Source organism: Poromitra crassiceps (assembly GCF_964638095.1).
Source record: "Poromitra crassiceps genome assembly, chromosome: 12".
Classification (NCBI taxonomy): domain Eukaryota; kingdom Metazoa; phylum Chordata; class Actinopteri; order Beryciformes; family Melamphaidae; genus Poromitra; species Poromitra crassiceps.
The window spans coordinates 36,430,390-36,456,884 of record NC_139632.1 but is presented as its reverse complement, the minus strand read 5'-3'; the positions used below and the strand labels follow the sequence as shown (position 1 = coordinate 36,456,884).

The 26,495-nt window shown below is 43.2% G+C and overlaps 2 protein-coding genes across 2 annotated transcripts; one reads left to right on the top strand and one right to left on the bottom strand.

The window, feature by feature from the left end:
- The first annotated feature begins 1,832 nt into the window (after nucleotides 1-1,832).
- Nucleotides 1,833-21,944, top strand: LOC310786736 (mitochondrial adenyl nucleotide antiporter SLC25A24-like). The gene is made up of 10 exons (XM_083648012.1): nucleotides 1,833-2,322; nucleotides 5,271-5,397; nucleotides 5,580-5,667; nucleotides 11,782-11,893; nucleotides 15,530-15,688; nucleotides 15,983-16,135; nucleotides 18,113-18,220; nucleotides 19,831-19,998; nucleotides 20,099-20,249; nucleotides 20,556-21,944. Exons 1-10 carry the CDS (start codon nucleotides 2,137-2,139, stop codon nucleotides 20,735-20,737), a joined length of 1,434 nt encoding a protein of 477 aa, XP_083504138.1. The 5' UTR covers nucleotides 1,833-2,136; the 3' UTR covers nucleotides 20,738-21,944.
- A 1,330-nt stretch (nucleotides 21,945-23,274) lies between these two features.
- LOC310785987 (transmembrane protein 69-like) lies at nucleotides 23,275-25,815 on the bottom strand. The gene is made up of 3 exons (XM_083647173.1): nucleotides 25,737-25,815; nucleotides 25,057-25,101; nucleotides 23,275-24,861 (listed from the first exon to the last, which is right to left on the bottom strand). Exons 2-3 carry the CDS (start codon nucleotides 25,099-25,101, stop codon nucleotides 24,109-24,111), a joined length of 798 nt encoding a protein of 265 aa, XP_083503299.1. The 5' UTR covers nucleotides 25,737-25,815; the 3' UTR covers nucleotides 23,275-24,108.
- Between the last annotated feature and the right edge of the window lie 680 nt (nucleotides 25,816-26,495).

The following is a 26,495-nucleotide window of genomic DNA, read 5'->3' as shown; positions in this document are numbered from 1 at the left end:
TGTTGGACCAAACACTGTGTTGTGCACAGTGCATTTCATTTCAACAAACTGCATCAGACACACACACACACACAGATCCGTCTTGGTGCAGTTGTATCAAAGAATATGCACCAGTGTGACAAAAACTGGAGGCTAGGCAGCTCACGGCCAGGGGCTGTTAGACTACAAGCTTTCTCTGACTCGTCTGGTGGAACTAATAATTTAATGCAAAACATCCAACTGCTGCTCATTAACATCTGTATGTTTGCCGTTGCTTGCTCTGCTGCAAAATAAAACAAATTGGAATAATATCAAAAGATACACATTCAATAGCATATTTAACTTGGTCAATATAAAAAAAAAAATATTAAAAAACAGCAATTTTCATATTTTAAGAGACAATAATAAACACTGATTGAATTACTATGAAACATATCAATATGGCCTACATTCTGATGTTAGTGCCCAGAGCTAGAACTGAATTAGGCAAAAAGGCCTTCAAATACACTGTCCCTTCCTCCTGGAATAATGTACAGAAGGACCTGGAATAATCCCAGCTGATTACTTTGGGGGGATTTAAGTCAGTTTTAAAGGATTGAGAAAATAGTACTCTCAATCAATGTAACTGCCCCTACATTTGTTGTGGAATTGTTGTAGAATATTGTACCTATATGCATCATAACTATTTTCTGCCCCTACATTTGTTGTGGAATTGTTGTAGAATATTGTACCTATATGTATCATAACTATTTTCTTGTCCGTGACCCTATTTTGCATATTTAATTAACTGGATACTGTGTTCTCCCTTGTGTGATAGTGTACTTGTCTGTTTGTATTGCTTGTGTTTTGTTGTAAGAAGGTTTTATGCTGGTCTCTTGGCCAAGTCGCTCTTGGATTTTTTTTTTTTTTTTTAATCTCAATGAGACTTTTACCTGATTAAATAAAGGATATTGAAACTTAAGTCATGATATTTGATGCTGTATAGCCTATTCATGTGACTACAAAATGATCCAGGGATCATCCCTGCATCAGTGTGTGGAGAGCAGATGAGATCATGCTTGTTTTGATGACTTTTTTTTACTCTGCTTTTACTTTCAAGAAAACGTTTAAACGGAAGGGCAGTAGTGGTGATTAGCTTGACGGATGCTCAAGGAACCCGCCCCCCTGTTCTCCGTCGCCACCTGGCGGTCAGTAAAGACAACAGCAGGACAAGACATGAAACCAAAACACAAGATACTACTGTAGTAGGCTACACTGTCTGGCTGCGGGTATTTGTCGCCACATCGTGGTATAACGTAGGCACTGCAGTAGCTTTCACATTTCCAGTTTTCCAACATGTCTTAACATCTCAAATTCAAATGTGTTTTAATAGCATGACAAAGATTGGGCAATATTAAAATGGTGTAATATCTCTCTCTCATCCTAGCCTATAAAACAATGGACGCCCAATTCAAAACGTTGGGGACTTCTATTATGCCAGCTGTCAAGATTCCTATGGGTTTGACTCAGTGAGCGAGAAATAGATTGCACATATCCATTTAATACCGATGGGGCTCCAGTTTGGGGGCTGTCTGTCTGCCTGTGTGTGTGTGTGTGTAGGTGTGTGTGTGTGTGTGTCGGAGGGGGACTAATATGACATCATCATGCATGTAATAACACAGTCATAATGCAGGATTCAAAACACAACAGACACTTATAGCTCCAACCAACCTCCAGGCAGGCAGGCAGGCTAGCATAGAGCAGCGCCTGGTGGGTGGTGTTTTTCTACGACTGTAGGGTGTGTCTGCTGTAAAAGAGGAGGTCTTCTGAGGCCAACAGACAGACAGAGAGAGTCTCTGCACCCTCCTCTCTCTCTCTCCCTGCTCCCTGCCTGCCTACCTCATCCGATTACACTCACTCTACTTCCAGGAACATTTCTAATATTTTGTATCGTCGTATCCATTTTTACGCTGTAACGACTTTTCCCCGCTTCACTGCACTGCGGATACCCCGAGGAAACCATACAGGAAGAGGCTGAGCAGTGTTTGAAACCAGAAGTTACCAACCGCAGGAATCTGTTTTTCCTCCTTTTTTCTTCTTCTTCTCCTCGGCTGCTGCTAGTCGAGTTGTTACATTGTTTTTTTTTTGACAGATTGTAACTTGTTCCACATCGCAGCGATGTGTTCCTTGGTGAGGCGCTTAGTGCTGACGGGCTGTCAGTGTGAAGCCGGAGGAGGAGAGGAGCAGACCTACGAGCAGCTATTCTCCAAGCTGGACACCAACCGCGACGGCAAGGTGGATGTGGCCGAGCTGAAGGCGGGCCTGGCGGCCATGGGCTTCACCACCGGCCAGGGACACGCTCAGGTACCCACAGAGACAGCCAGGCATAAACATGGCCTACAATAAAGACACATCAACTCACTCACCAACATGCATATTGCATTATATGGGAGAGATGGAAGGAAAACAGAGAGGGGGAGACTTTAGTCTGATTAAGAGTTGTGATAGGATCTTCCCTTATGCCCAACCGGAACCTAAGCATGATCCAAATCATAATAAGTCTTAGCCCAAGTCCCAATCCTAAACTAGCTGCAATCTTAACCCGTGTGTTAATCTAAACCCAGTAGGCTACCTTCTTTATCTAATCTTAATCCTAATCCCATACTAGCCCCAAAAATGTCCTCAATCCAGTCCGAAATGCCAAATGTCAGAAAACTGGTTCTTGCAAGAATAGCAACACACACGCACGCACGCACGCACGCACGCACGCACGCACGCACGCACGCACGCACACACACACACACACACACACACACACACACACACACACACACACACACACACACACACACACACACACACACACATGATACAAGAGGATGTGTGATTTCACACACAAAAACAACTTGCTATGCTTCAGCCATGTTGCTCTTTAGGCCGCTCGGGCGAGTAAAGCCAGCCAGTTGGGTCGAAGTTGAGTTTGTGTTGACGTCTGGAGGAAGAGAGGGAGCCTGTTTGGGGGGCAAATTGCCTTCAGCCCCCTGGGTTCTCTGATGCCTTGTGTGTGTTTGTGCCATTTCAGCAACTTTCCCACTGTCATTGCAACACACATGCTTGCATGCCTACAACCAGCAGGCAGGTTTATAGTAGGGCGTCTCACAACTCCACCTTCAACCCTTCCACATGAAGGCCCTCGCAGCGAGCACTCACCTGGATCTGATGATGCAGTGTGTCTGTCTGTGATCATGAAGTGGCTTGTACAGGAAGACGAAGCCAGCTCACGTTGGTAAAGATATATAAGTTGATCAGTCAGAATTGATCAGTAAGAGTTGATCAGATTTCTTTGAAATACTATCAAATTTCAAAGGGGGAAGGTGAGGCTGTATTGTGGGTCGTGCCTCAAAGGGAGGGTCACACCTTTTGTAAATGACCTCACCTTGCATTCCTCGCCCCCGTCAGTTCATCTGATAAGTTCCAGGTATGAATTATGGAAGACGGTGAGGGGACATAGACACATAGACCAAAAATGAGACAAAAAATTATAGAGAAAAAAGACCAAAAATCATATCTCTGTATTTTTAGGCTAAATGGTGATACACAACATATATCTCAGTATTTTCTACAAAGTGGGCTAAATGTTCAGTTATAAGTCAAAGCCACATGTAGGGCTGGGCGATATGGACAAAATCCAATATCACGCTATTAGGGATGCACCGATATGAAAATTTTGGCCGATGCCGATAACCGATATTAACATTGCTGTTATGGCCGATAACCGATATTTACCGATGTCGATATGATCTGTATAAAACCACATTTTTATGATCATCACATTTTGTACATACTGAAAAACACATGTAAACACTGAATTTGAAAAAGTAATGCATTTCTTTATTTCCAAAACTTTTGGAAAAGGCCATAAATCATAGATTTACTGCATTATTTAATCTCAAAGTCAAGAATTTGGCTGATAATGATAACCGATATTAACATTGCAACATCGGACCGATACCGATATGTTAAAAAATAACTAACATCGGCCGATACCGATATGATTGCCGATATATCGTGCATCCCTACACGCTATGTTTGTATCATACCTCGATATCAATATTGCGACAATATTGTAGGGATGACTATTGGTGCTTTCACTAAATATTTACACAATGACATTTTGGATCAATAATCCTCGGTAATATAGATATCATGACCCAGCAGGTAAAGGCAAATAATAGAACAGCTGGAACAGTCTGGTAAGTTCAGAAAATGACATGACTTATATTGTAATGCAGCCTTTAAAAGCAGGAAAAGACAACACTACTGCCATAATTACCATATCCAAAATCAAAGATGACATCTAGTCTCATATCATAATATTGATATAATATGGATATAGTATTGATTGCCCAGCCCTTACCTTTAGCCCAGTTCTGCAGGCCGCAGTGCTGATCAGGTACAGCAGAACAGGAGCGGTCTCTCCATCAGGCAGCTATCTGATAACGACATGGTAAGGAGGTCATAAAAGCTGGCGTTGACAGCCTCGTTTGGCTAATTAGTGTCCTGATGAATCACAGTTAGAACATGCCAAGTCATGAGCTGGGAATTACAAGGTTGTGTCTGACTGTTGTTTGAATCCTAATAGAGTTATCCTGTCATTTGAGGTAAAAATGATTAAAAAGATAGAAACCTACCAGATGATTTAACAGACACAACAACAACAAGCACTCATCCCTTGGAATTGGCATGGTATATTCAGTATAGGCAGCTTTTCTTTCTTTTCACTGCTCCATCTATTGCTTGCATCCACATGACTGATATAATCACCTCTTGACTCTGTAACTCTTCGGCAGTAACGTTAAAGCTCAGGTTTCACTTGATCTTGATAAGCACTGATCTGGAATCAGCACATTTTTGTCACCCAGTGAGTCCACGAAGCAATTTCCTTCACACGGATTAGGTTTGTTTATTTTGTTTAATTTAATGTTCAGGTTGATTTAACAGGGACAATGCACATTATTAACATAATAGTAAATGCGCCAGAATTAAGCCAAAAGGCTATGTTACATCTGCTGTCACTGGACTGGTGTTAAGAGGTCACTCTAAAAGCTATACAACTATAAAAAGAGACATAACACATGTAGTATAACGGTGTCGACGTAGTGTAGCGGTAGATTCCCTGCCTACCGACATGAGGGACATCAGGTTCGCCCCCCCCCCCCCACACACACACACACACCCGTGTACCACATATGTATGGATCTCCGTAGGTATATATGGACTGTTAATAACCTGTGGGACATTCTGTGTTGTAGAAAATCATCACCTCTGGGGACAAAGACAAGTCTGGAGGACTGGACTTCAGTGAGTTCTCCAAGTACCTGAAGGAACACGAGAAGAAGCTCCGCCTCACCTTCAAGAGCCTGGACAAGAACAACGACGGTAACGGACCGCTGTCATTATGTCGACTAGCAACCACTGTGTTTACAGATGGAATACCCTAGCCTAGCTCGAACCCTCTGGTTGATGTTGGGATTGAGACGAGAACTTCAATGCGTGCTGTTTTACTTTCACACCCTCGACCAATAAGAAGCGTCAAAACCCGGCACGTTTGTTTTCCACAGGCAGGATAGACTCCATGGAGGTGAAGCAGTCTCTTGCTGATCTTGGCATGGACATCAGCAAGGAGGAGGCTGAGAAGATCCTTCAGAGGTACGTCTGATGATTCTACAGCTGCTCTCAGCTCACAGAGGCCTTTCTGCTGTGATTGGTTGCTTGCTTGATTGATTGATTGATTGATTGATTGATTGATTGATTGATTGATTGATTGATTGATTGAAACCTTTATTGATCCCTGTGGGGAAATTCAGGTGTGGAAAACAGCAACAGAGGACAAGAGTACAGGCAGAAGACATAGTAAAATGTAATAGGTCAAAAATAAATAAATAAATACATACATAAATACATAAATAAATAAATAAATGATGTGCAAGTGCAAAGTCCATAATTATGTAAAGAGCCATGTCCAAAAATGCACTCCATACAGGGTCCTCAGTTCTGGTTGTAGAGCCTGATGGCTACTGGCACAAAGTGCTTAGTGGAGTGACTAAACGTGCTCCTCACCGTGTTAGCACATCATGGAGGGGATGGGTGAGTTTCCTCCTCGTCCCTCCCTCTGCCGTTACCTCCATGACGGTCCCACAGTGTAGGACATTTAAAAAATATATATTTTGGGGGCAACTTTTGCCCCCACTGTCTAAAAATTGGGGGCATTTACTAAATTTTGGGGGCACTTAATTTTTTTGTAGTAATTAGTCCATAACGTTGCTAAAAGCGTAGTGTGAACACCAGCGCTGTTTGTGTGTGTGTGTTCTTCATCTCCTTCTGCCAACCAGCTTGCAGGTGCTGAGTGTGTTAGAGATGGACATGAAATTCAATTGAATGAAAAGAAAATGATCAAAATCTTGGATCATGGTTTTTAGGGGCATTCCGAGATTTCTCTTGGGGCATCTTTTGCCCTCGCCCCCTGGCTAAATCCCTACACTGCGGTCCGGATCAGCTCCTAACTACAGAGCGTGGCTTCTTCAGCAGCTTGTTCAGCTTGCTAGTGTCCCTCCTGTTGATGTTACCCACCCCCCCCAGTATGTGGTGTTCTTCTTCACCCTCTTCACTCAGCTCTCAGACCATAAAGCTCCTGAGCTACCGGCGAGAAGAAGCAGCTTGCTGCATCAGATGTGGAAGTTGGGGACCGTGTGTGTGTGACACTGGCCCACAGAGCCTCCCTGCAGAGGGCTGATAACAGTGTGGTGTGTGTCTGCGCCGGAGCAGGGAGTGAAGGCACATGATCAAGAGCTAACATAGCAAGCAGGCTGTTTGACTGGAGCTTCAGGTCAGGCATGTGCACAGATAGACCTCAGTTTAGCCTCCTATAGAGAAGTGCCCTTTAAAAAAAAAGAATAATAAATTCCTGTTTGAGCACAGCCCGCCCTCCCGAACAGATCTATTGATTGAATCAGTATATCAGTTGTCATATTGGTGCTCCCTCTACCCATAATAACCCTCCCTTAAGCGGACTCCGGATGCAGTTAGCTACCGTATAGCCTCGTCGAGTCGTCAACAACTCAAATCCAAATGGGTTCCATCATTAGCCAAAGAAAAAAAGACTATGAAGCTATGACATAACAAACCAATATGGTGTTTATTAGGGCTGTGGCGATTCACTTATCTCCCGATTCGATACTATCACGATTCTTGGGTGCCGATTCGATTTATATTGCGATTCTTAAGTATTGCGATTCTACGATTATTGCGATTCGATATTACGATTTATTGCGATTTTTGTTTATTTTTTTCTTTTCTTTTTTCAGTTTGTTTGCTTTTTTACACTAGATTAGAACATGGGAAAAGTTGAATCATACACTAGAGACTGTATATTATATATCATGAGTAGGGCTGGGCGATATAGTTAAAAACAGGGGCGGACTGGGATCATAATTCAGGCCGGGCATTAGATACCAAGCAGGCCAGGCCGATATGGGCCAACGCGCGTGAAATTTGGGCCGTTTGAAGCCAGATTTGGGCCGTTTGAAGTCCAATTTTACAATGAGATGCACCCACTTTAACCCTGAAGTGTAATTATTACTTCAGACTAACTAATAAAGTAATAAAACCACTAGTAAACCAGTAGGCGGCGCCTGGCCTGCTGTTCAGTGAGTGGCCTGACTGCAAGCACCCAAAAAAAAAAAAAAAAAATTTTTTTTTTTTTTTTAAATTTGCGATTATCGATTCTGGAATAAAAGATCGATCCAAAAAATCGTGACATTAAAAATCGTGATACTTAGGTGAATCGATTTTTTCCCCCACCCCTAGTGTTTATCCCATACAGTGTAGGCATTTAGCCAGGTGGCAAGGGCAAAAATGCCCCAAAGAAATCTCAGAATGCCCCTAAAAACCATGATGCACGAGCAAAAATTGCCCGCAATATAATAAAAAAAGAAATCATTCAATTCATTTAATTTCCTGCACGCTGGTTGCCAGAAGATGACGATGAAGAACACACTCACACAAACAGCGCTGTTGTTCACACTACGCTTTAGCAACTTCATGCACTAATTAAAAAAATGTAAAGTGCCCACAAAATGTTGTAAATGAGTTGTTGGAAAAAGTTGACCCCAAAATATATATATTTTTGATTTCCTACACTGATCCCACACCAGGGAGCAATCAACTAATTCCTCATACATTTATAGATAAGCCTATCGATCTTTCTCGTACAGGCACATAGGAAAAAATAGAGGGAAGACTCCATTTTTGATTGGCTGCCAGACGGTGTTAGACCGGACAATCAGGTTTGATCATTATTCTTGTATTATCCTACGTGTCCACATGTAGATGTGCAGTCTGGTTTTTGCAGCACGTTATCTGGCAGCAGAGCCAACATCGCCTACAAACGCGCTCAGCTCCCTTCATTTCTTTGGCTCACAATGTAGCAACAGGTATTTGATTCACCTCACTGCTCACCTGTAGCTCCTCTGAGGTTCAGTCTGCCATGTGACGTCTGCCCTAACACACCTTTATGCTCTTTGTATTTTTTAGTCATTCTATTTTCCTCCCTCTCTGCTTCTCTCTCTCCTTCCTGCTTTCCAGGCCTTGGTGGTGCTGAAAGACGCGCAGCTCTATATTGTTTACTTCAGGTTGCAATCCCAAAATCAGCTTATTTTAAAAATGTGTGTTATTTTATTTTCTGTTTTACAAAGGATAAAAGGAAAATCAAGTCCGTTGTTAAATGTTGTATCTGCCGTTTCTCACCAGGAAAACTGACACTATATTTCGCTTTTCCACTTTTGGATTTTGAAATGAAAATTATTTTCCTATTGCATTTAATAATACACTTTTACTCACCATAGGCAGGTACCAGTGTCAAATTCAAGGTTTTGTTGTTGTTGATTTAGTGTTGAGTGGTAGAAGACCCATATAGATATAACAAGAGCGTGTTTTATTACAAGAGTATTATATTACTTACGTGCCTGGCCACAGTCTTATATTAGTGTTTATATCTAGAACTGTCTACACTGGAATTGAGTGAAGATACATTTACAGTAGTCATACTTATCTGATACATTTTCCAGTAAATCTAGGCTAATTATAGCGGAATAAAACTATTTTGGGAACCCACTCAAGGACCTTAGGGGCTCCCCAGACCCCACAGTGAGAACCACGAGTCTAGATTCTCTAGAACAGAGATTCTCAAATGTTTTTCAGCCAAGGACCCCTTACAGGATAGAAAATATACCGGGGACCCCCTCATTCTGATTTTGGGCTAAGCTTAATTGTTTCCACGGTAACGTGCTTGACTTTTAAATTGATAGGTTTGTTAGATTAGAATGTAATCCATGAACCATTTTAGATTTAAAGCATACAATATTTTCGTTGAACTATGAAGCTTTTGCAATCTTTTTATTTTATTTTATTTTTCCTGAAAACCTTTCGCGGAGCCCCTGGCAAACTGCCACGGACCCCTGGGGGTCCCCGGACCCCCATTTGAGAACCACTGCTCTAGAAGACGACAGTGTGATTGTCTTGGGAGGATGATGCATTTCCTGGTTTGAAACGGATAGAACTACAACACCAAAGTCTATTGGATGGTGGGCGTGGCATATAAAACAGGAAGTGCCCATTCCAAGTTTTGCATGTTGGCAGAATATGATGAATTGTAGTAAATACATAGTTCTGAGCTCTCTGCCTGTGGATAACAAGAACTTTCATTTGTCTTATTGGCTACATTGAGAACATATGTTTAGCTAAAAAAAAGAATGCCTTCCTGGCTGCATTTCACGGTGGCCTGGGGTTTATTTGACTTGTCCTCTCCTTTGTTAAACATGAAGCACTGACTGTGTGTCTGCTTATGGTCACTTGGGTCCTGTCACAACGTACTGTCTGCTCAGTGGCAGGCTGCTCGCGTTAAGGCAGAGAGAGGCTCTTACTGTCTGCTCAGTGGCAGGCTGCTCGCGTTAAGGCAGAGAGAGGCTCTTACTGTCTGCTCAGTGGCAGGCTGCTGGCGTTAAGGCAGAGAGAGGCTCTTACTGTCTGCTCAGTGGCAGGCTGCTCGTGTTAAGGCAGAGAGAGGCTCTTACTGTCTGCTCAGTGGCAGGCTGCTCGCGTTAAGGCAGAGAGAGGCTCTTACTGTCTGCTCAGTGGCAGGCTGCTCGCGTTAAGGCAGAGAGAGGCTCTGCTCAGTGGCAGGCTGCTCGCGTTAAGGCAGAGAGAGGCTCTTACTGTCTGCTCAGTGGCAGGCTGCTCGCGTTAAGGCAGAGAGAGGCTCTTACTGTCTGCTCAGTGGCAGGCTGCTCGCGTTAAGGCAGAGAGAGGCTCTTACTGTCTGCTCAGTGGCAGGCTGCTCGCGTTAAGGCAGAGAGAGGCTCTGCTCAGTGGCAGGCTGCTCGCGTTAAGGCAGAGAGAGGCTCTTTTGCATAAGCAAAGCTTGGTGGTGAAGCTCACCTACAGTGCAGAGAAGAGGAAGCAGGCTGCCTGTGAGAACCAGCCTATAGAAAGACAAGTCAAACATGTTGGCAATATGTGTAACCATGAGTCAGGCAGTTTGTTTCAGTTCATTCAAGTAGGCCTATTTCAAATGAATGCAATTAGTTTTTTGGATCTATCTATATCTATATACATATATATACAGGTATCTATATATATATATATATATATATATCTATATATATATAGATATATATATATCTATATATCTATATATAGATATATAGATATGTATATAATGTATATCCAAAAATGTCAATGGGTTCTGCTCGGCATCGTTGCTGTACAGTATAAAGTGATGTGTGAGGTTCTGCTCTGCAGTATAAAGTGATGTGTGAGGTTCTGCTCTGCAGTATAAAGTGGTGTGAGGTTCTGCTCTGCAGTATAAAGTGGTGTGAGGTTCTGCTGTGCAGTATAAAGTGACGTGTGAGGTTCTGCTCTGCAGTATAAAGTGATGAGTGAGGTTCTGCTCTGCAGTATAAAGTGGTGTGAGGTTCTGCTGTGCAGTATAAAGTGACGTGTGAGGTTCTGCTCTGCAGTATAAAGTGATGAGTGAGGTTCTGCTCTGCAGTATAAAGTGACGTGTGAGGTTCTGCTCTGCAGTATAAAGTGATGAGTGAGGTTCTGCTCTACAGTATAAAGTGGTGTGAGGTTCTGCTCTGCAGTATAAAGTGATGAGTGAGGTTCTGCTCTGCAGTATAACGTGATGTGTGAGGTTCTGCTGTGCAGTATAAAGTGATGAGTGAGGTTCTGCTCTGCAGTATAAAGTGATGAGTGAGGTTCTGCTCTACAGTATAAAGTGACGTGTGAGGTTCTGCTCTGCAGTATAAAGTGATGTGTGAGGTTCTGCTCTACAGTATAAAGTGATGAGTGAGGTTCTGCTCTGCAGTATAACGTGATGTGTGAGGTTCTGCTGTGCAGTATAAAGTGATGAGTGAGGTTCTGCTCTGCAGTATAAAGTGATGAGTGAGGTTCTGCTCTACAGTATAAAGTGACGTGTGAGGTTCTGCTCTGCAGTATAAAGTGATGTGTGAGGTTCTGCTCTACAGTATAAAGTGATGAGTGAGGTTCTGCTCTGCAGTATAACGTGATGTGTGAGGTTCTGCTCTGCAGTATAAAGTGATGAGTGAAGTTCTGCTCTGCAGTGTAAAGTGATGAGTGAGGTTCTGCTCTACAGTATAAAGTGACGTGTGAGGTTCTGCTCTGCAGTATAAAGTGATGTGTGAGGTTCTGCTCTACAGTATAAAGTGACGTGTGAGGTTCTGCTCGGTCTCGTTTGCTGTGCAGTATCGACGTGGACGGCACCATGACCGTGGACTGGAATGAATGGAGGGAGCATTTCCTCTTCAACCCAGCAACCAACCTGCAGGAGATCATCCGCTACTGGAAGCACTCTACGGTAAGGGCAGGGTGTGTGTGCGTGTGCGTGTGCGTGTGTGTGTGTGTGTGTGTGCGCGCTTGCGTGCATGTGTGTCCGTGTGTGTTTTGTTTGTGTGTTCTGATCCTGTGTTCCAGAAATTCATATAGTTGCACATCAATAAATAAAATCATCCACAATGTCTCAGTCCTGAAACCTTTGCTGTGAGTTAAACCAACCAAGAAGGCAGAAGAAGTGTGTTGAAGCCCTCCTGTGCGATGGGGATTGCTGCTGCTGACGCTATTGAAATCTACCATGACGTGTTTTTCGTGACACGTACTGGTGTTGCATGGCCCATCCAGTACAGCCTGCTCCACTCAATGAGACGATGTCTCTGATCACAGAGGTTAAATAAACCCGTAGCTGCTAAACTAGGCAGAGATAAGCCAATTAAAGACTGTCCTTGGTGGGATTAGCGTGTTGGTGGCGTGGGACAGGAGGAAGTGAGTCCAGAGCAGGACAGGACAGGGGAGAGGAGAGAGGTCGCAGAGCGGCTGGCATTTTGTAATCTGCACCAGTATCTGCAGCACATCTAGCCCATGGCTCTCTAGAGTTGGATCTAATCAACAGACCAGACCTGTCCTCTGCTGGAAAAGGATCCTCAGTCACGGCATCAGGTTAGGAGTGAGCTCCTACTGAGAGGGGCTCCGTCACCCCGGGTCACCTGCTCTGTGAGAGGGGCTCCATGGCCCCGGGTCACCCGCTGGGTCCCAGCCTTCAGGCGGCCATGGCTCTGCTGCAGCCTGGGCAGCCCCAGCTCGAGCACTGGTTCTTCCTCGACTTTGAAGATGACGGGGGCGTCTATCAGGTGGAGGTGGAGATGGTAGGTTGGTTGTCGTCCATGAATCCAGACTTGGTTCAACTGTTTTCAAAGCTGTGATTCAATGACTCCAAGTTTTGGAAGAACTGAGGTTTTCAATGAGCATGCAGCAGTCGTTTTTTTCCCCTTCCCAGCGAGCATTTTTCGGTTGAAAAGACGTTTAAAAAACGTTTAGGGTCAACGTTGAAAAAACGTGCAAGGAAGGTTTGAAAGTGAAAGTTTTTTCACCCACTATTTGCAGATGTTTATTGAACGTTCAGATTTAGACCATATTTCACCAGGATCTTAAATTAAAATTTCAACAGGGCACACGGGATTCGAACCCCGCTTTCCCACATTCAAGCCAGTCCGCTTAACGCGCTGAGCTATACATTTTCTTATACTCTATAGAGAGCTGGGCACATATATACTCTATCTCGCACACAACTTGTAGACTACATGATTGTCGACGATCGGGAGTTAAGTTATTTTATGTGATGTGTACGAGACTATTATATTAATGTAACAGACTAAAATTATGTTGTGTGTGTGTGTTGTCTATAGGCTGTAGCCTATGGCTTCAGAGGTTACTTCATTTAACACCAGAGACTGAGGAGGTACACAGAGCCTCGTATACAGTCTGTTACAATAACATAGCGTGCCCAGAGCACCTCGTTCCGCACTTGGTGCAGACCGGTGCAGACTTGCTTTGGTCTAGTCTAGTCAGTCACGGTTAGTATAGCTAGCAAGTAAGTACTTGCGCATGCACGTTGCGGCAGGAACTGAATTCATTATTTTATAGTATTGCGCTAAACTATTAACCATAGTTGTGTCCTGGAAGCTTTTTGCTGGCACCACATAGCCTATATAGTCCCATATTTATGATATTTCATGTGACATAAAATGCGTTGAAATGTAGTTTTCGTATAGACCAGATTTCAACTCTCAGTTACACAATAAAATGGACAAATGCCAATCCACACACTATCAATATTGCCTCTATTCCAAGCTACAACAAATGTTTTAACAATATGATGAACCAAATTGTGTTTTTTTACAAGTTGACGTTGTAACCGCATTTTAGCCGGTTGAAAAGAGGGTGAAATTAGGTCTTAGACGTTCAAACCCAATATCACCCAGATTTCAACTAAAAATCAACGTTGAAAAAACGTTTTGTGCTCGCTGGGTTATAGTATTAATCTTAATTATTGGGTACACCTCCAATTGACTCAAATGATGTCAGTTAGCCTATCAGAAGCTCCTAAAGCCATCACATAATTTTCTGGAATTTAAAGGCACAGTCAACTTAGTGTATGTAAACTTCTGACTGACTGGAATTGTGATATAGTGAGTTATAAGTTAAATAGTCTGTCTGTAAGCAATTGTTGGAAAAATTACTTGTCGTGCACAAAGTAGATGTCCTAACAGACTTGCCAAACTATAGCTTGTTAACATAAAATCTGTGTTAGTGGTTAAAAATGAGTTTTAATTACTTAAGTTCAACCTAAGTGTATGCAGGCTTCCGACTTCAAATATATATTAGTAGTAGAGTAATACTATCTTCTAGTTGTATGACAGGACACAGGGCAAATTCATTTGGATAAATTGATCACTGATATCGCTGTATCTATACAGCTCTTCATATTCCATGTGGATTTGGTCACATTTTCTTTGGCTGCTCTGTCTGTGGAAATGAGATGACAAAGAAAACACTTAAGGGCCAACAACAACATGACGGTGTTTTCGTGATGTGCTTTGCAGTGGTCATGATGTCATTGTTTCCACAGCGTGGACAGGTGTCAGTTATGTAAGATTTTGGATTAGGCCATGTGGAGTGTCAGGTCCTGCGAGGGATTGAGTTCAAGGTGGATGTGATGTGAGGCAGGAAGTAGTTTGTGAAACAGGAAGTCGTTTGTGAAACAGGAAGTCGTTTTGAAGCTTAGTGTTTTCGGGGCAGGATTGTTTGGATCCTTCAGGACCGTTCATGCAGGAAAAAGGCAGGGTCACCTGTTTTTCTGAATGTACAAGACTAGAAATTGAGCGCGCTCTCTCTCTAGCGTGAGCGTCCCTCGCTGCTCGTCATCGTCCTCCTCAGCGCTCATCTCTACCGCGCCTCGTTGGTCTGCCCTCGAGGTCCCGCCCACTTTGCGGGCTCACAGACGCAGCGATCTTGGTTTCGCTTAATTTACAGCAAAGGGTTTTCAGGACTGAGACATTGTGGAGGATTCTGGTCTTATTTATTGCTGTGCATCGATATGAACCTCTTGAACAGGATCAGAACAATTGCGCAGCGCAATTGTGCGCCGTGCAGGAACTGCCACCCAATTATATTAGTAAGATAATTCTCTCAGAATTCTGAGGAAAGTTTTGATAAAAAATAAAACGGCTCTGTCCAGCAGATCAGAATGGGATTCCCATCTAAACAACTGTTCCTATTCCTGAGGTGCCTGTGCAAAGTCGACTAACTAATAATACCGGTGATATTATTTAAAGAGACTTAAAGAGATTTAAAGTATCTCCCAATGTTTCAAGCCAACAGAAAAAGAAAACTGGATGAAACAAAGATATGTTTTCTTCCATGAAATCAAGCTCTGAAGTAGGGATGAGATCTTCTCTTGGGATTTTGATCTCATTAATCCAGAAAAACTGAGCAGAATGATTTTTTCCATAATGATTTTTCTCTGAATTCTGAGATAATTATCTCGTTAATTCAGATAAACAGTGCATTTTTTTCCCCCTCAAGTGAATGCATTACGAATCCATACACATGTGTTTGTGTATTTAAAACATCTCTCTAACTGACATTGTCGTGGGCCTAGGTGCTTGACATCGGTGACAGCCTGACCATCCCGGACGAGTTCACAGAGGAGGAGAAGACGACCGGCGTGTGGTGGAGGCAGCTGTCGGCGGGCGCCATGGCGGGCGCCGTGTCCCGCACGGGCACCGCCCCTCTGGACAGGATGAAGGTCTTCATGCAGGTGCGTCAGGAGGGACTGCTGTTTTGTCTCCGATGGTTGTAATTGAGATATTTTCCATACCTGCTGCTTATAGACGGTTTGAACGTGACAACATAAACATTCTAAATTGCCCCTAGCTTACTTCCTGTTGCAGCGTTTGCTGATCCAACAGCTTACAGGAAATAAGCGAGGTTTCAAACTGTTCCCTAGCAACACAATTCTGTGAAAACCGTCTATAATACGACATAAAAAAGAGCAAACGCTCTGCTTTGAAGCTCGGGAATTGAAATGACAAAGAAGCGTTTGTGTTTGCAGGTGCATTCGTCTAAGAGCAACAAGATCAGCCTGGTCGGAGGTTTCAAGCAGATGATAAAAGAAGGTGGTGTGTCTTCCCTGTGGAGAGGGAACGGCATCAACGTCCTGAAGATCGCCCCGGAGACCGCCATCAAGTTCATGGCCTACGAGCAGGTAACTCCATTTCCATAACCCTCAACTGAAGATACAGTACAGTGTTTCCCCTAGAAACTTTTTCAGGCCTCGAGGGATTTCGAAACGGTGGGGGCCCTCGCTGGTGACGACGCTAAACTTTTAGCTAACCTGTTCGCATCTATGTTCGCAATGGCATCCCAAGTATCATCAAACTATTATGGGATGCGAACAGTTGTATTATGGGATGTGCGTTTCCCAGGCAACGACACACGTCGACACGTTTTGGAACAGCGCTGCACGCTGGCACGATGCTCCTAAAAGCAAAATGCTTATTGTTTTGAATGATTTGGCATCTTCTATTACTGTCAACACCAGTATTGTTGTATTGTAATAATATGCCATAAATGTTTATTGAAATTTTGGGGAGAGCAGGGGAAAAATCGAAAAAAGAAAAACACATCCTGTAGAATGGTAGGGGAAACACTGCAGTATACACCAAGGAGAGGTCTCTGTGTCAACATTTACATTGTGGGACACTAAAACTGACTAAAATACAAATGACACTCTCTGATGCTGTCCAGTGGAAGGTGAATCATTGTTGGAACATGCATCGATGACGTTTCCATTCTCGTGAAAGACCATAAAATACTGTGTTCGCTGTAGGGATGTTCATTTTGAAAATTTTCCAAAATCGATAATCGGTCAAAATTAACGATCAATTATCGATTATCGATAATATTAATACTTAGAAAATTTTCAATTTTCAATTTTCAATTTTTTTTTTTTTTTTTTACAAAATGAATGCCTATGGCAGAAAATACGAAAGGCAACGTGTTCTCCTCAATGAACTCTTTATTTCAATGTGTCTCCTCTCCAACACTGCTGTCCCCGGCGCATGCCGGTGTGAATTCCCCATGTTTAAAACAGTTTTGTTGGCACAAAGGCCCGTGCCCAGCCAGAAAACTAGAGACTATATGAAGCTCCACCTCACGTTAGTCGGCTGTGCAATGGAGTGGGGCGAGGAGGAACGAATTCCACCCAAACCTAGTCAAAAAATAAATAAATAATAATAAATAAATTCTAATAACAAAATCGATCCAAATGCCACAGGATCGATTCCAATCCTTAACGATCAATTATCGATTTTCGATAATTGATGAACATCCCTAGTTCGCTGTGTGATCATACTGAACAGAGTAGCCTACCTACTGTAGCTGCTGTGTTTTCATAGCAGTTAGATGGTGATTGCCCTGCTGCTAAGCTATAAATGCTTAGCTTTTCATCACCTCACTCAGTTGGTTGAGGGTTGTCCATTAGAAACACTATCTCAGTTTGGATGCACAGTTAATAGTATGTAAGTATTGAGTGAGTAAGTATGTATCATAGACTGTATACAATATCGACATAGTCTCTGTGATGTCACCCTTTGGTTTGTGGACTCTCCTTTTGAAACCTTGAGTTTGGCATTTTCGCCGTTGCCAACTTTTTTTTAAAGCCAAAAGTGAGCATATTTGGAGAAGAGCCGCTATTGGTCGATGATCGCTGAGCTGTGTGATCACTGGACAGGCGGCCTGTCAATCACGCCCCAAAGCATAGTCTGCTTTATTTTATTCTAAATGGGACCATAATTTACAAAATGAACATCTTGCTGTATTGAAGAAGACTTGAAACTAACGATTGAGACCTTTTAACTCATTAGGAAAGTGTTTACTGAGGTCATAAATCAATAAGAAGTAGGGTTATTTTTTCCCATTGACTTCTTTTTGAAGCCAGTGGAGTCACCCCCTGCTGGCCATTAGAAAGAATGCAAGTTTAAGGCACTTCCGGATTGGCACTATTGTGTGATCGTGAATGGAGCGTCAGTCACAGTATCAGTGCTGCTGAAATACATCTAAAAAAAACTTCAATTTGCACAGAACAGAGCAGCCGGATGAGTTCTTCATTGTTCTTTTCGTGCTGATGTGTGTAAAATGCATCAACAATGATCTTGGCTAACTGTGGTTCATTAACATCTAGTATAAGAAGCTGCTGTCCAGTGAGGGAGGGAAGGTGAAGGTCCACGAGAGGTTCATGGCTGGATCGCTGGCCGGAGCCACAGCACAGACCGTCATCTACCCCATGGAGGTGAGGGGAGGGGGGCGTTCAGATAAGTGTATCTGTGTGTGTGTCTGTGTGTGTGTGTCTGTGTCTGTGTCTGTGTCTGTGTGTGTGTGTGTGTGTGTGTGTGTGTGTGTGTGTGTGTGTGTCCCTGTGTGTTTTGTTGTATCTCTGACATCAAATAATCTTCAGTGGAGCCAACTTCCTTCTTGCTAACCCAGAGTTTCCCGCAGCTAGTGGCAAAGCGCATATCTTCTCCCGGTAGCCTACAAAGTTAGCATAGCTAGCTAGCTGCTAACAGACAGACCGGGACGGAGCCTAGCAACACAGCCTAGCTCCTAAAATTTGAAGGCCTTTTTGCCTAATTCAGTTCTAGCTCTGGGCACTAACGTCTGAAGAGTATCGTGAGAGCGTAGGTCAGGGGTGGGCAACTGCCGCATGTGGCCCCCGAGCTCACTCATTATGGCCCCTGGGTCAATTCCCCCCTCCTTTTTCTTTTTTCTTTCTTTTTTTTTTTTTTTACAAGGCGGACGTTTTTGGTTAGGTTAGACCATAGATATAAATACGTATTTATATATATGGGTTAGACCAGTGGTTCTCAAATGGGGGTCCGCGGACCCCCAGGGGTCCGTGGCACTTTGCCAGGGGGTCCGCGAAAAGTTTTCAGGTAAATTTTTTTTTTTTTTTTTTTTATAAAAAAAAAAATGCTACATGTTACTTATTCCTTCTCAAACTACTTCCTACATGGTGCTAGTCTATCAAAATATCTTGGCTGTCATTGATTGTGTTGCATAGTGGTTTTCTGTACTGTTGACAAATTGTGATATTGTAAGTCGCTTTGGACAAAACAAAAGCGTCTGCTAAATGACGTAATGTAAATGTAATGTAAAAAAAAAAATTATATATATTTTTTTGCAAAATCTTCATAGTTCAACGAAAATAGTTTATGCTTTAAATCTAAAATGGTTCATGGATTACATTCTAATAACAAACCTATCAAATTAAAAGTCGAGCACGTTACCGTGGAAACAATTAAGCTTTGCCCAAAATCACAAATCAGAATGAGGGGGTCCCCGGTATATTTTCTATCTTGTAAGGGGTCCTTGGTTGAAAAACATTTGAGAACCTCTGGGTTAGACCACCAACATCTGTGTTTTTATTTTACTGTACAACCCAGAACATGGCACTAATGTTAGCATTGTCCATCCACATACTGTTTAACGTTAGCATTTGAGCTATCACTATTGTAACAAACTATATCCAGGATGCACATTGCACATGCATTATTACTAATCTGATTAATATCACATATTTGAGTGATGTACCCCATCAAATTGCTGTAGCGGGCTGTTTTAAAGCTAGAGCAAAGTTTCTGGTGTCATCTGAATGGAAGAATTACTAAATTTGAATATGAAAAATATAAATGTTGGTATAATAAACTTTGATTACCAGTCCTATTCATCAAATTAGTAGCTATAATTGGGAGTGATGGTGTTACAGTAGGCTACTGGTGGAAGTGCACGGTCACAATCTGGCCCTCTGGTAGCAAGGTTTTTAAAAGCCAACCAATGTGAATGTGTGCGTGCGTACAGAGAAGCACACTGAGCAGTAGTACACATGTATATCCCTCAATGCAGGTGATGAAGACCAGGCTGACCCTGAGGAAGACGGGGCAGTACTCGGGCATGTTCGACTGTGCCAAGATGATCCTCAGGAAGGAAGGAGTGAAGGCTTTCTACAAGGGCTACATCCCCAACATCCTGGGCATCATCCCCTACGCCGGGATAGATCTGGCAGTGTACGAGGTACGTTCAATGACTCTCACATGGAAAATGGATATTATCTGAGTGGCCACCTCACCTTGAAAATTTACATTTCCACCCACCTCCTCTCCATCCCCACCAGAGCTTGAAGAATGCCTGGCTGGCCCGCTACGCCAAAGACACGGCCAACCCAGGGATTCTGGTGCTGCTGGGCTGCGGCACCATCTCCAGCACCTGCGGCCAGCTTTCCAGCTACCCTCTGGCTCTGGTCCGCACCCGGATGCAGGCGGCAGGTAAGCCGCCGCAAACCAACTCCTCCTAGTCACTGATGATTTTATTACAAATTTCAAGAAAGTTTTTGAAGGTTCCTACGCAGGTCTGGAAAGTCTGGAAAAGTATTACAAATGAATTTGATCATGTCCAAGTCTTGATTAGTTTGGGAATTTGAAAAATAATAATAATTTAAAAAAAGGATGGAAAATGTTGTGGTTCAGGTCCGATACACACATAACTAGCTGGAAAAAGTCTGCAATGTTTTGAATGAAAATGTGTAGGAAAGGAACCCTGAGGCCTGTTTCTGGTGTGTCCTCCTCTCTCAGCTTCTATCGAGGGCTCGGAGCAGATGTCCATGAACCGGATGGTGAAGAAGATCGTGGAGAAGGAAGGCTTCTTTGGACTTTACCGCGGCATCCTGCCCAACTTCATGAAAGTCATCCCAGCCGTCAGCATCAGCTACGTGGTGTACGAGTACATGCGCTCCGGCCTGGGCATTCAGAAATAGAGAGAGGAGAGGGAGCGCAGTCGTCTGTGGGAGCGTGTGTCTGAGCGTGTGTGTGAGGAATGTGCACCGACTTTATTTCACAAACCTTTCTTTTCTAAAGCACGGAAGAGGATTATGGCCAAATGTGTCGGGAAAAGATTTAGTTTAAAGTCCGAATTCTGGAGAGGGGAAGTCAGAATTCTGTGTTTTTATTTTCCCCTTTTTTTAATCTCAGAAAGAAGTCAGCATTCTTCAATGTCAGAATGTATTTTATTTTTTTTACTTTTTTCTTGTTTTATTTTCCTGACTTTTTAAATCTCAAAGACTTTCCAAAATATGAGGACTACATAGCACATGTTAAGATGTGGCGAAAAAGGAATGCATGTGGTGTGCACTGGGCCTTATACTGTAGCATGCCATGCTATATACAAGCATTTTTAAATATTAGCTTCGAATTCTTAAATAGAAATCTCTGAATTCTGACTCTCTATTCCCCGAATTCTGACTTTAAACGTTGGTGTGGCCCTAATCCTGTAGCGGGGGGAGTTGGCGCGTAAAGAACCTGTTTGCTCGGCAGCCTGGAGTTTGGCTGCTGCAGATGGAGCCATGGTAGAAGTCTCACCTCTTCATGTGACGTTAGGGTTTTAGCTGCACCGTCCCTGTTCCCAGACCAGAGGAATCGCTCTGTCAAACCTGCACGACTGATCCAGACCAGAGGAATCGCTCTGTCAAACCTGCACGACTGATCCAGGACGGGGGGGACTTCTACCATGTTAACCACTGTATGGTGCTTTGTTCAAACCTTGCACTGTCTGGCAATTGCACTCATTTCTTTTAACTGCCGTCTTAGGGCAGGGTTTGGCTTCAATTGACTTTACATTTAACTGAGGAAGTGGATATATTCTTCATTATTTGAAGAGCAAAAACAAGTAGTGGTTTAATTTTGATTGAATAGACCATTACGTTGACATGTTCAAACATGGGTCCTGTCATCTCACGTCACCAGGGGATGGTCACATTGGCAAAAAGATCTTTTGTCTACCAAGAAACACTTTTTCCAATGAGCAAATAGCAAAGGTCAAATGTCAGATTTACGGTATTTAACTATTTCTGATTTATCCATATCAAAAGCAATGCAGAGGCATTTGAAAGGCTTTTAAATTGGTTGTTTCGAGATTTCATTTGACGCGTGATGGGAAAAACATGTTTACGTTGGCACTTCAGTTAAAACCACTCAGACTTCCTAAAAGATGTCACGATATTCATTTATTTCTAGATATACCTTTAGCTTGATGCAGTCTAGCAAACTATTCTTTGCTTATGAGAGGTCCTTAGTGAGGGGGGGGGGGGTATTGCTTCATAGAAATCTGAGGAAACAACGTGCAATATGTCCTGTGAGGGTTGGATCATCCGAGTGCCGCCGGGTCCAAGAACATTTTTGTATTTTTTATTTTTGCATATTTTCAGTGGACAGGGGAACTCGTGCCTTATGTGATTTTTCTCAGATTTCTGGACTGCTCCACCATCCCATACCTCTTGCCTTTCTTTCCAAAGCTGTGCTAATTGGATACTGCCGTTTACGGTAATAAAAGCATTTTAATACACAAGTGAGTAGAAATGATTTATTTGACTTTAAGTGCTATGACATGATCTCATAGCGTCATATCTGCTCGGGCTTGCTATCGTTTTTATTCTAAGGCCTTCAGTCAAGCCATGTGTCATCTGATGCGGTCGACTCGACATTTGAGGCTCTAAGCACAGATTACTCCAATTTAGATTCTGATGTCATTCCTGTTACGCAATGTCAACCCTGAGCCGTCCGATCCTGGCCAGATAGCGTGTAACTACGGCTGTGAATTTTCAGCATCACATCAGTCAGTCAGTCAGTCAGACAGTGTCGGGTGTTACTTTTAAAACATAATATCCACTAAGATTACTGAATACAGCCCTAAAATGAATGAAAAAGTAGAGGACGCACACTGTAGGTCCCATTTGCTGATTTATTTCAGACCCGTGACGTTTGAGCTCTTGCTCTTCTTCAGAAAAACCATAAAAATAATGTGGAACAGTATTCTTTAGATCAAGTTATGTATTCAAAATACTTTGGATTACTTCAAAATGTGCACTGCACATGCACAAATTATTACACTTTAAAAAATAATCCGTTTATGGGAAATGCCTTGTGAATTTTAGAGCAAATAAACCAAAACAAAGTAATCCCTTAAAGTGATATATTTTTAAAGAAAGTTACTGTATTCAGAATACCACCAATTTAAACTAACCGAATACTGTTAAACATATTTCGTATTTTAAATACATGTATTCCCGTTACTCCCCAACCCTGGATGAGGATGACACAAAAGTGAAGGAAATTGAAGAAAATGTTAGTTTTTTTGCAGCCGTCCTGTTCTGCAAAACAACTAACAACGTACAAATAGAGGGATGCATCATATACTGTATCTGCAAATCATATTGGTATCGGCCGATGTTAGTAATTTTTTTAATAAATCGATTTCAGGCCGATGAGCAAAATAACAGCAATGTTAATATATCTTCACAGATTCACAGTGTTGACATGTTTTTCAGTATGTACAAAATATGATTATAGAACCTTGTTTTTATACAGTTCATATCGGTTATCGGCCATAACAGCAATGTTAATATCGGTGATCAGCATCGGCCAAAATGTTCATATCGGTGCATCCTTCCTTACTTAAGAGTCAAAAGAAAGCAAAGGTATGACTACATTTATGAGGTAATTCAGAATGAAATCAATGTGGGCGGATGGAGAGATTTCTTCTGTGTAAACGAATGGAAGTTGATTGTGAAATACAGCTGGAAAACCTGTGAAAATCACATCTGTGATGAAACTGTCCACCATTAGATCAAAGTGTTCACTGTGTCCCTGTCCAATGTTTGTCCATCTAAAACTTGTCATGTTAAACTGGGAAGTAACTTCATTGCCCCCTGCTTATGTGAGCACATAACCACACGAAATAATGCAATTCTGTATCCTATCCTCGTTTTACTGAGGCCACAGAGATTATGACTAGACGGGGCTGTGATCAGATTCAGAACAACATAAAAGCAGTCTCCAACCTCATGAAATTAATGTTTGACCGACTACCCCCCTTTAGATATTTTCGATCATCACATGATCCACACCGTTTCCCGAATGTGTGTCTGTCGAAACCTTGTAACGTAGAACAGGGAATGCACCATGCTTATGTGAGCACATTTATTCTATTCTGCCTTCACTGAGGCCATCAAGATGATGAGAGTCAGGAGGACAACACAAAAGAAGGGTCAGGAATCTCCCACTTCAAGAAATGACCGGCGTTTCGACCGACGACCCTCCTTGTCCACCTTGACAGTTTGAAATATTTTGCCTTCTACGTGTCTGAGAAAAGCATCTTCTCCGGGTACAATCCGTTCATCATGAGCGTGCCGAGCAGTGAGAAAAAAGCCACGAGGGTGAGGACGGCGCGCAGGGCTTTGAACCAGCTGGGGTAGGTGGGCAGCAGAGAGAGGTCGTAGTGCAGAGAGATGCCCAGGCTCATGATCACCATGGTGGCCGCGGGCGTGATGTTGTCCGCGAGCAGCATGGCCGCCCAGGCCAGCAGGGGGGGCACCACGCTGTTGGCCAGGTTGATCCAGTCGGGTTTGGCCGGGCTGCTCTCTGGAAGCGCGAAGCCCCAGCGCGCACCGCCCAGGAAGGACACGACGGCGGCGCCGTAGGCCACCTGAGCATAGGCCAGCTCGGGCAGGTAGGTCTCAGTCACGGCCATGAGCAGAGGAGGGGCGGCGAAGGGCACGAGCCCGGCCAGGCCCAGGTACAGCGCCGGTTTGGGGGCCTTGCCCAGGTCCTTCATGTCATAGCGCAGCAGGTCCAGCTCTCTGGGCGGAGGCTCCTGCTGAGGCCGCTTCTTCAGCCTCACAGCGGAGGTGTGGAGACCCCGGGTGCTCCTGGAGAGCTGGGGTCTGGCTGGACCAGGCTGGCTCTGTGCTGAACCAGCCTCTCTGTCTGTGGAGGGCAGCCTGGCTGAGGAGGCCCAGCAGGCATGCAGGCAGCAGGGGCCACCATCAGATGCCCGGGACAAGGCAGAGACCCAGGAGCTTTGTGGAGGACTGGCCCAGTGGCTTACCTTAAAAATAAATAATCATATAAATGCATTTTTATTGGCAATATGAAAAGCATAACATTTGATATGGTGGTAATTTATGAGGATATATATATATACTGTATATACACACACACCATGCACGCACATGCACACACATACAGTACATACTGTATATAGGCTAAATCAAACAATTTGATAACGATGAGCAGCACTTACCTTCCAGGCAGTAACTATGTTTCTCCTAAACATAGCAGAGAGCATCTGAGAAAAGAGGTAAACAGAGGTCAGGTTAGCCAGAGAACGATCACACCCGAATTCACAGTCAAAAATAAAGTTTGAGCTTGAGTTTTTTTTGTCTGTGACCTGTACAATGTTGCCTACTGCAGTAAAGATTCCATATTGTGTGTGTGTGTGTGTGTGTGTGTGTGTGTGTGTGTGTGTGTGTGTGTGTGTGTGTGTGTGTGTGTGTGTGTGTGTGTGTGTGTGTGTGTGTGTGTGTGTGTGTGTGTGTGTGTGTACTATGAAGTTACAGTGTGCAAACCTCGGTGTTGGACAGGTCAGTCTCCAGTGAAGTGCATCCATGTGCATTTTGATGTAACGTTATCTGAGCTGTGTATGTTAACGTTATGTATTTAAACCACTCAACTGGATACCATATTACAAGACAACAACGTCCAGCTCAGGCCTTAACGGCAGACAAAGTAAATTCATTGAATGGCAGGTTAATAGCTAATATACAGTAACTGACATTATGTCCCATGTCATTAAACTTGTTATTTACACTGCACAGATTGGCTAACGTTATGTGAGGAGGCTACACAAACGCAATACCACCGACAGACAGCTAAGAGAAAAATACACGAACATACTATTACAAAATATAACTGTATTCTTACGTTTGTTTCAAGTTGGACGCCTCATAATTTGATAAACATGTTAATAACTGGTTAATAATCGCTGGGGTCAACCACAAGCAGGAAACAACTGTGTGTACATGTCCGCGGTTTATTCCTTCCGTGTTGTCTTGAATAGTCGGAACTTTAGTTCCACTTAAATGACCAAGTCTTCTACAAACATCTAACCTCGCGTCACCAGGCTCTTCTCGGCGAGAAAGAGCCTGGCTCCCGCCCACAATTGATTTTGTCACCCTACTGGTTCCCGCCTAGAGCCCGCCCTAGACCGGATGACAGCGTTTCTAGCTCGTCAACTTTCACGTTAACTTGACAATTTGACCCAAGTATCAGAATCATCTTTCACCGTTTTGACCGGTGTGTCAGGCGGTGGTGGCGGAGATGCCATATTGCATAAACGTTTTGTTTTATGTAACGCTAGCTTTGTTTTGATCAGACTCTAGTTTAGGTAACATCACCGCGTCAAGCTAACGGCAACAAAGACGTTGTTAGGCGCATTGCCATCCGGTGTTAATTCTGGGTCCGGGGTTTACGCCCCCATGACAAAAAGCGGGGTGGAAGGTGCCCAGACTAACAAACATCAGCTGCATGCGTGAGTCAGTGTATGTGTTAACAATACGCAGTTATTTTGCTCTTACTGCAATGATTAATAGTTAAAAAAAATATATAGTGAAAATAATAGTATAATACAATACCTCCAAAAGTGGATACCACACCATTTTATTTCTTCATTTCTTTATTACA

Bases quoted from the DNA above. Each gene is read 5' to 3' on its own strand.
- LOC310785987 (XM_083647173.1), bottom strand. From the start codon at position 25,101: ATGCTCTCTGCTATGTTTAGGAGAAACATAGTTACTGCCTGGAAG. The intron at 24,862-25,056 runs GTAAGTGCTGCT...TTTATTTTTAAG, and splicing joins ACATAGTTACTGCCTGGAAG to GTAAGCCACTGGGCCAGTCC.
- LOC310786736 (XM_083648012.1), top strand. From the start codon at position 2,137: ATGTGTTCCTTGGTGAGGCGCTTAGTGCTGACGGGCTGTCAGTGTGAA. The intron at 2,323-5,270 runs GTACCCACAGAG...TCTGTGTTGTAG, and splicing joins CCGGCCAGGGACACGCTCAG to AAAATCATCACCTCTGGGGA. The intron at 11,894-15,529 runs GTAAGGGCAGGG...TCGTGGGCCTAG, and splicing joins GCTACTGGAAGCACTCTACG to GTGCTTGACATCGGTGACAG.